We start from the raw sequence: 9708 nt of genomic DNA, 5'->3' as shown, positions 1-9708 counted from the left end.
GTCATTATAAAGTGAGTTTTATCAACTAATACATTTAAATTTCCACTTTATAATGGATTAAAATAGTTCCACCTGGCACAATTATTAATTAGTAAGAATTATTAAAACTGAGCGGTGGAAACCTGAGCTGCAAATTATTATTATTATTATTATTATTCCCAATTTTCCCCTCAGGAATCAAGAAAAGTACATCTGTGTAATTTAAATAAAGCTACAACGGATTTATGCAGTTTGTGACTGTGTACTTGTGTGTGTTTGTGTGTATGTAATAGAAAGAAAGAAACAAACGAGCTTTACTCCACTTTCACTGACATTTAAATTGGGTGGTTGTGGCAACGTTATATAATATATATAATTTATTCTAGGCCACGCCCTTTGATTTGAGACACAAGCTATAGACCACGCCCCCTGTCCGCTCCGGTTTCTTTAGGTATTTGTGTGGTGTCACTGAGGACTGACGGCACGCGCGCTCACCTGAAGCAGACGGAGAGGTTAGAAAACACAGCACGAGGTGAGTTTCATTTAAAGCGGGGTCTCTCTCTCTCTCACACACACACACACACACACACACGCGCGCATACATACACACACTCCCTCCCATTTATTATTATTATGTGTGCGTGTGTATGTGTGTCTATATGTATGTATGTGTGCGTGCGTGCGCGCGCGTGTGTGTGAGTGACCACACAGTGTGAAACATTAGAGCTTGTTACTTAGCAACAGAAATTGATTAGTGTGTGAACTTCATGTGATGTAAACAGAAAGAAGTATCAGCACAACAAAACTCGATGGCTTCATGCAGCAGAACAGAAGTGGTCACTGTGGTGGAAAAGCATCACTGATCAGGAGAAGTTGGATATCAGTGAACGGCTGGTCAACTACAAGGGAAACTAAAAGATGTTCTAACCCCAGCTAAAGTATGAGCAGTAAGATGCTCCACAGACCCCAGGATTTCCCTTTACCTTGAGTTTACAGATGGTGATTAATTCTAAAAGCAGCTCTGACAGTAGGGCAGCTTCACATCACAGCTTTATATGAACACACTCACTGTGATACCTTCTTGTTTCCATAGTAACAACATGGACATTCACAACACACTCTACGGATAATTAAATAAATTGTTTGTTGACATTTTGTTTTTTGTGACATGTGAAAGGAGTCTCTAGTGTCAGCGCCGTGAAACAGTCAGAGGGTAAAACTGGAACTGTAGGTTTTTCTACATCTTCAGGACACACACACACACACCATTGTTTTCCTTTCCACTCTTTGTTTCACTTTCATTTAAACCACATTATACCTGTTTCCTGATGGAGAGCAGAAAAAAAGCCCCTCAGTTATTATTCCTGTAAAAAGGAAATATGAATGAACTTTATATTTCCTGAGCAGTTCCAGTAAGAGTATGTAAGTGTGTGTGTGTGTGTGAGAGAGAGAGAGAGAGAGAGAGAGTTCTGGGGATTTTCTAAATTGTTTCTCTCTCTCTCTCTCTCTCTCTCTCTCTCTCTCTCTCTCTCCCGCTCTCTCTCCCTTTGTAGTTGAGATTGTGCCTGATGTTTGAATGATGAAGAAGATCTACTCAATGTTCTCCTCTCTCCAGGACAAACTGCACAGAGACAGTGAGTACACACACACACACTCACACACATGTTTGATCAATAGAACATTGTGTGTGATGACCTTTAATTCATAAATGATCGTTGTGTACTCGGTAACCACTAACACTGAACATTTTTGAAACAAGACAGTTACTGAGGTGTGTGTGTGTGTGTGTGTGTGTGCACGTGTGCATGCGTGTGTGTATGCAGAAGGTGAAAAGAAAGCGTTGACCCCTGCTGTTGATGCTCCGCCACCTTTTGAGTGCACACACACACTTGGGCGGCCACCATTTTTTGAGTACCTGGTGGTGGTGAGTGTGAGAAAGAGGAGCAGTGGGGATGAAGGCTATGAGCCACAGATCATATATCAGTTCCCTAAAGCCATCAGCCAATCACAGCGTGAGAAGGAGGAGCTCTGTCTCAAGGCCATCACACTCTTCTGCTTCCCTGAGGGGGTCAGCTGGGCCCCACTGACTGAGTACCACAGGTCTCACACACAAACACACACACACACAGGTTTGGTTGTTTGTATTGTATTAAGTCTCTCTCTCTCTGCAGTGAGACATTCTCATTCGTCTTGACTGAGATGGATGGTAGCAGGAGGAACGGTTACTGCAGGAGACTGCTGGTGTGCTAATCTATGTATTACACAGACACACACACATTGTCTCTAGTGTAAGTTTATGTATTATATGAGTATTATTGAGTGTGTGTGTGCGTTAGCCGTTAGGTAAAGGAGCACGCCCCCCAGAGGCCTACTGCATCATCAGTACCCTTGCCTGCTTCAGCCTCTTCTCTAAGGTAACAACAATATCTGTGAATTAGAGTGTGTCTGTCTGTCTTTAGTAACATTGTGTGTGTGTGTGTGTGTGTGTAGATCTTTGACGAGGTTGAGAAGAGGCGTCAGATCTCCATGGCGATGATTTATCCATTCATGCAGAGTCTCAGAGAAACACCGTTTCCTGCTCCGGGACAAACCGCCACAATCAAGAGCTTCATCCCTGAGTCGGGAACAGAGGTGTACACATACACACACACGTGTACACACACGTACACACACATCATGTGGAACATTGTCACCAAGCTACACAAAGTCTCCACATACAACATGTTTTTGTCCCGGTCTCCTGAAACTGAGAGGATTCTGAAAAGCCTGTAAAGAATAGAACTAAAAGCATCTCTCTCTCTCTCTCTCTCTCTCTCTCTCTCTCTCTCTCTCTCTCTCTCTCTCTCTTATTTATATATATATATATATATATCCTTTATTTTATTTATTATATTTTCAGCCACAGTTTTACAGAGATGGTGAATTTAGACAGACGGTTTCTGATGCTGTAGAGAGCTCTAAGAGCCGCCTCTTCATTGTCATGTCATCAGCCCTAACCCAAGTTTAAAGACAGATTTTTTTGTGTTAAAGTCAGTGTTTCTTTTGGAACATGATGACCTTGAAGCTGTAACTGTCTGTCTGTCTGTCTGTCTGTCTGTAGATGATCCGTCTGACTCGTCCAGTGGATTCCTGGTTGGAACACGTCGAATTTCGCTCGTTGTTTCACTGTTTATCAGATGAGGAGGTTCTGCAAGTTTTTGCTGCCACTTTGCTGGAACGACGAATCATCTTCATCGCTGAGGAGCTCGGGTAGCCATTCAGACCATACACACACACACACACACACACACACACACACACACACACACCACTGCATGAGACACTGATTGAATTTTTACCCCTATGTACCTGTGTGTGTCTGTAGCACTCTCTCTCAGGTGTTACATGCTGTTGCTGCTCTACTCTTCCCCTTCATCTGGCAGCACACGTTCATCTCCATTGTTCCTAAAGTTCTCCTGGATGTGTATTTAGCACCAACGCCGTATCTCCTTGGCATCCAGAGGAACCTGCTGCATCTTCTCTCTGAGCACACTGATGTAAGGGTTTGTGTGTCTGTGTCTCTGTGTGCACTGTGTGTACAACTGACCTCAAAGTGTGTCACAGTTTACCCTAGTAAAGTATTCTCTATTACCATGGTAACTGTGAATGACACTAACCCACAAATCATATATAAGAACTCAAACACACACATTAATTTTGTCTGTTGTTCCTCAGCTGCTTATTGTTGACCTGACCAGCCAATCAGAGAGCAAGTTTATCACCAGAGTGAGTTCAATGCACACACGGACACACACGGGCACACACACTTACTTCAACAAAGATGTTCCAGCTCCAGTTGGACTCTGCTTCATGATGTATTCGGACATTCTACGAGCAGATGTAACTCCATGTGGTCTTTGAGGACAACAACCTTGTCATCAGTACAACATTTATCAGACTGTATATTTATAATCACACCCCCAGTGTCACCCAGATGAGGATGAGGTTCCCCTTTGAGTCTGGTTCCTCTCAAGGTTCCTTCCTTTACCATCTAAGGGAGTTTTTCCTCCCCACAGTCACCTGAGTCACCTCAGACTTGTTCATTGGGGATAAATACATACACATTTAAATATATCTATACTTTTGTATAATATTAATCTTTATATTATTCTTTATAATAACCTTCTGTTCTATGTTTATGTTCTATAAAGCTGCTTTGAGACAATGTCAATTGTTAAAAACACTATAGAAATAAATCTGAATTGAATTGAACAAGCTCCTCATCACACTTACCTACATTTACAGTTTAACACAAGACATATACACAAACATTAAAGTTTAGCTTGTGTGTGTGTGTGTGTGTGTTAACATGAAGTTTTAAAAGTGCTCTGTGAAGTAACAGTGTCTTAAACTTGGCGGTGTGGTTTTATAAAATCACAGGAAGTCGTTTGCGTTGTAGAATATAAACGATTTTCACAAAGTGGAAGTTCATCATCATGTAAATTGTGTAAAATCTCCTGAGAAAGATAAAAATAAAATGAACTCCTTACCTAGATTGATAGATGAGGAAAATCTGGTTGTTTTTCTGGTTAATCAGCTCTGGTCTGGTGTTTAGTGCAGCCTTCAGTCATTCTACACCCAGTACTTCATTAGCATCATGTCATCGTGTAAAATGCCGCCGTCACTATTAGTCTTTGTCCCACACAAACACACTGCTGCTAACAGCCCTACTGATGTACAGCAACATGCTCACATTCTCACTGTTCTGCTTCCAACACTTGTGTCTCTGCTGTAGATCGGAGATGAGGACACGCTGATCCCCAGCAGACTGAAAGAGGAGCTGCTACAGGATCTCTGCAGACGGAAACACAACCCTAGTGAGTGTGTCACTGAGCCATGCCGTTAATTAACACTCACTGTCTCTCACTTTCTCTGTCTCACTGTGTATCACAACTGATCACTGATACTTGCTGTTGTGTGTGTAATATGTGTGTAACGTGTTGCTGCTGTTGTGGTTCTACAGCTGCAGAGGAGATGAACAGCGTGGTGTCTGAAGCCTTCATCAGCTTTTTCGTGAAAACTGTTGGACATTTTGCAGATCATATCAAGCATCAGGGAGGAAACAAACAGTTGAGAACATTCCAGAAAAAGAGCTTCCTCAAAGCTGTGGAGTCCAAGGAGAACCGGAACTTTGTCAGACAATTCATTCAGACACAGATGTTCGACTTGTTCATCCAAGAGGAGGAGAAACACGACAACCACGAAGGTAAGAACCCAAACGCTGTTCTCTGGGTCACACGCTGTTCATTCTGCAGGGTGAGAGGTTTGAGGAACATCATGCTTCCTGTTTGAAAACTGCTACTTCAAGTCACACTCCTGTTTCATTTCTCTGTGTACTGCATCAGCTGTTGTAATATAGTAATTTACCAATAGGTGTCACTGTTGTACTATGCCCTCTAGTGTATTACTGCTGTTCTGTTACTTCCTGCTCTCCATGGGGAATAAAAAAACACGTGAAACTTCAACAAGCTGTACATATCTTTGAAATGACAAAATTTTCTTGACTTGACTGCATGTGTGTCTGGGGTTTTTTTTTTTTCAGGATTTTTCCATAAGAAAATTTTGGAATTTCAGCAGAGAAGAAAGGAGCGTCTGAGGAATGGAGGAGCGAAGGGGCTTGTCGTATGAAACAGAGTGTGTGTGTGTGTGTTTATTAATGCACAAACCAGTAAACAAGGCTTTAAACAGTATAAAAAGAGTTTATTTGTCTTTATGTTTTAAAAACATACAATATTGACTGTGTGTTTCATAGCTGCTTGTTGCTGAACTTGACTGAAAATAAAAGGTGGTGTAAAATAAAGGCAGTGACAGTGATGTGATCCACAGAGACTGAGTGTGATTAGCAGCAGTAAGAGTCCACAGTCAAGCTGCTAGTCACCATAAACAACACAACATCAAATCAACACTGAAAAGTTCTGAAAAGACCTGAAGACTGAACCTTGTGCTTTTCATGTTTTCACTTTGCAGCTTGTGCCTCTGACTTTTTTTTAACTGAAAATAAACAGCAGAGAAATGCTAATGTGACTAATAAGTGAAATGTTAAACTAATTACTATAAAATCTCGTTTTACTAATAAAAAGATTTTTTCCAGATTAACTGTTTTTGTCTTGTTCATGATTACATCAAAGCACTTCACTATGCTAACTATGCTAATGATAAGTTTAAGCTAAACAATAAAGTGATAAAAAATAACACCGTACTGTAGCGGCAGTTTCTATGGTTACAGAGTTAAATGCTAAACAAAAACACAGATGGTTAAAGCTGATAGAAGCATCTTTTGTGTGGAGGAACATTTTAATCTGCACACATTCCCCAAATTTATATCTGTGTCTTTAAAATAAAATCTAAAGTGTATTCTGTATAAACACTGAAACCTTTGCTGGTTTTTCCTTCGGAAAATATACCTGCTCCTGTGAAACATCTGATTCAGCTCAAAACTATTGAGCTTATTGTAGAAGTTTTAAGAGCAGCTGCCTGACAGAAGATCCATGAGGACATAAGATAAAAAAATCTCTGATCCCATTGGTCAGATATTTAAACTGCTTCTGGTGCGGTGGTCTGGGAGGGGCTTTGTGTTTAGATGGATCCAGCCAGTAAGGGGGATGTCTCTCCAGGGATCCATGTTGAACCAAAATGGGTGGAGTCATGCAAATTGCTGCTCTGAAGGTCCACCTCCCCCCTCAGGCTGATCTTCTGTAGCCACAGACAGTACAGACAAACTGGAACACTGTTTCACACATAACTCTTTCTCTGTGTGTGTGTGTGTGTGTGTGTGTTCGTTCATACCTGAAAGTCTCTGATGTAGGTGAGAAAGAAGCTGATGAAGGAAAAAGCCAGAGACCATTCAGAGACTGTGCTCACCATGTGAGCTGTGTAACCCTAAAACACACACACACACACACACACACACACACCAGTGTATAATATACTAAACTATACAAAATACAGTGTATATAATCTTTGTGTGTTTGCATATGTGACCCTGTAGAGTATGCAAATTATATGCAAATAAGCCACTAAGCACAGTTTCCCTGGGCCTTTGATAATTCATGGTGCTGTTGTGTAGGAACAGACTCACAAAATTCATTTTGCACAGCACACACACACACATACACATACACTTACAAGTTCTCCAGGGTTCCAGTGGAGTTTTTTATGCACCTCTAATCCTGGCAGGCTGCTGTACAGAATGACTGAGGATACAAACACTGAGACACAGTCAAGGAAAAAAATCTTTCATTTTAATTCATGATCAATAGCACACACACACACACGGCCATGTTCCTAATCCCAACCCTAAATCCCCAATCTTATCTCTACAACATTAATCTTAAATACCTTAAATATTTTAAATCCCGTATGTTAAACCTTAATTGTTAAATCTCTCATTCACACACAGAGTGATGGTGATAGGGTTAGGGTTAAAGATAAAGAGTGAGGATGCTGCTGATGATGCTGCTGAAGGTCCAGAGCCCGATGATCAGTCGAATCCAGAAGACTTGTTTGGTGTGTATGTGCGGCTGCATGTGGTACGAAACGAGTGTGTGTGTCAGAATGTAGAGCGCACCCACGCCAAACGTCAGCACTGCACCCACAAGGTGCATTGAGAACAACGTTGTCTTCTGCAGACACACACAGATACACATACATATAGAAGGGGTTCAGTCATGGGCTACTATCACAAATATCATGGATATTGATGCTTTTATGTTACCTGTAATTGTGTGTGTGTATGTGTGTACCTGGAAGTTTGCCACCACACACATGCCGAAGGAACTGATGCAGCCGAGCACAAAGCCCACATTATTGAGCTTCAGTAGTTGCTTTTCTCCCTGATCAGTGAGAGCCTCAACTTGCTTATAACGCACATACATAGTGGCAATGCCTACACACACACACACAAACAAAATGTGCTCAAAAAGGAATGTGGTATCAAACAGAGCTTAAAATAAAAAAACATAAAAATTTATTCAAAGTAGTTTTTACCGAGAAAGGCTGAGACACTGAGCATGATCCCGAACACACACCTCTCAGGAGCAACTGTACCTGTGTCACTGCATCACACACACACACACACACACACACACACACACACACCTGTCAGGACTTTGATGCAGGTGTAGGGTGTCGTGTACTCTGCTTGCCCCCTCACCTGATGTAGGGGACAAACGGGTCGACGTGTCTCAGCTCCACTGCTGTGATGTAAGCAAAAACAAATGTAGCTGCTGTCCAAATGACCAGTGATACAGGCAGAATACACAACCCCTCCTGAAACCACCACATCTCCACCAACCTACACACACACACACACAGAGCAAAAAGACATACGAGTGAAACGTATTTCATATTCTGATTTTTACTGTTTAATAAATATGTGATCCTTTATTGCTGTTAAAGAGCAGCACTGAACTGTGACCACCACACACACACACACACACACACACTCTCTCTCTCTGCAGGTAGTTGTGTTGTATGTTTTGTGGGTTTCTCACTGGTGTGAACAACAGACAAGCACAAAGATGCATTATAACAACCAAAATCAAACAATCACGCCTTAATCTCACACTAATGTCTTTTTTCTTTTTTACATTTTAAACATTAAAAACTTCACCTTTAATCCGTGTGTGAGACACCGTTCCTGTGTGTGAGGTCCACAGCCAGGCTCCTGTGTGTGTGTGTGTGTGTGTGTGCTCCTGAGTGAGAAAACACAATGAGTTTAGTGAACACTCCTGAGAGCATCATGTGAGTGAACACACTCTCACTTCCTGTGTCTTCATATGAGTGATTTACACACAGGTCTTTTAACCAGCTTTAAAACACATCACAATCTTTATCATGTCTTCAGAATTTTAGAGTGAAATGAGCTTCATTTTCTGTTTAAACTGTAATAAAACACATGACATGAAGATAATCTCACACACAGGGTTACCTGCTTTAAATGACTCCTGTCACCTCATGGCACAACTTCCGGTCTGTCTGTCTGTGTGTGTGTGTGTGTGTGTGTGTGTGTGTGTGTGTGTGTGTGTGTGTGTGTGTGTGTGTGTGTGTGTGTGTGTGTGTGTGTGTGTGTGTCTGTCTGTCTGTGCTGTGTGTTAATCACCGCTGATGATCTCACACACACTGATCACATTTATTCCTGTACTTTATGTTTACTTTCATCAACTTCTCAAGTCACTTCCTCTTCAGGGTCACGAGACATTCTGACGTCACTTCCCATATCCAGTGAACGCGTTTCCGTGATTCCTTCTATAGTCGGATTATTAATGAATATTTGTACGCTACTGTGCTAACTAAAGTTTTTGTCTAAATGTGTTTGATGTGTATAAAGTGAACTTACGACGCTAAATTAAACATTTTATAACCCTGTTATAGTTCTTACAGATCGCCACCAGATGGCGCTGTTTAGTCATGAAATTAAATACACTCAAGGTTAATAGTTTTATAGTTAAGTCTAAAAGAATAGTATAAAATATCGTATTAATTATTAATACCGCTATTTATTCAATATTAAATAAAGTATGTAGTAAATTAAATATTACTTCCGCTGTTCAGAATACTTAAAAGATCTATAACAAAGATTCACCTAATCAGCGCGCACGTGGCCACACTAAATAATCAAATAAGAGAAAAAATTAGCATAATATTTATAATAGCATACTTGCTTTAATATTTGCATAATTATGCCAATGA

The 9708-nt window shown here is 40.9% G+C and overlaps 2 protein-coding genes across 3 annotated transcripts; one reads left to right on the top strand and one right to left on the bottom strand.

Moving 5' to 3' along the window:
- Positions 1–399: 399 nt before the first annotated feature.
- On the top strand, positions 400–5723 carry LOC132838133 (DENN domain-containing protein 2D-like). Of its 2 annotated transcripts, XM_060858298.1 has the most exons (13): positions 448–511; positions 762–1401; positions 1533–1613; positions 1803–2079; positions 2151–2220; positions 2316–2393; positions 2470–2610; positions 3080–3228; positions 3344–3515; positions 3694–3744; positions 4754–4835; positions 4982–5224; positions 5561–5723. In XM_060858298.1, exons 3-13 carry the CDS (start codon positions 1556–1558, stop codon positions 5644–5646), a joined length of 1407 nt encoding a protein of 468 aa, XP_060714281.1. In that variant the 5' UTR covers positions 448–511; positions 762–1401; positions 1533–1555; the 3' UTR covers positions 5647–5723. The 2 variants fall into 2 exon arrangements, with proteins under 2 accessions (XP_060714280.1, XP_060714281.1); XM_060858297.1 differs by lacking the exon at positions 762–1401 and having other exon boundaries at positions 400–511.
- On the bottom strand, positions 5698–9175 carry LOC132838134 (DNA damage-regulated autophagy modulator protein 2-like). Its single transcript, XM_060858299.1, has 9 exons — positions 8948–9175; positions 8630–8711; positions 8171–8311; positions 8005–8072; positions 7761–7903; positions 7463–7640; positions 7144–7226; positions 6805–6897; positions 5698–6711 (listed from the first exon to the last, which is right to left on the bottom strand). The coding sequence occupies exons 3-9, from the start codon at positions 8299–8301 to the stop codon at positions 6595–6597; spliced, it is 813 nt and encodes a 270-aa protein (XP_060714282.1). The 5' UTR covers positions 8302–8311; positions 8630–8711; positions 8948–9175; the 3' UTR covers positions 5698–6594.
- Positions 9176–9708: the final 533 nt, after the last annotated feature.

This window comes from Tachysurus vachellii, chromosome 22 (assembly GCF_030014155.1).
Source record: "Tachysurus vachellii isolate PV-2020 chromosome 22, HZAU_Pvac_v1, whole genome shotgun sequence".
Taxonomy (NCBI): domain Eukaryota; kingdom Metazoa; phylum Chordata; class Actinopteri; order Siluriformes; family Bagridae; genus Tachysurus; species Tachysurus vachellii.
This window is presented reverse-complemented; position numbering and strand designations above follow the sequence as displayed.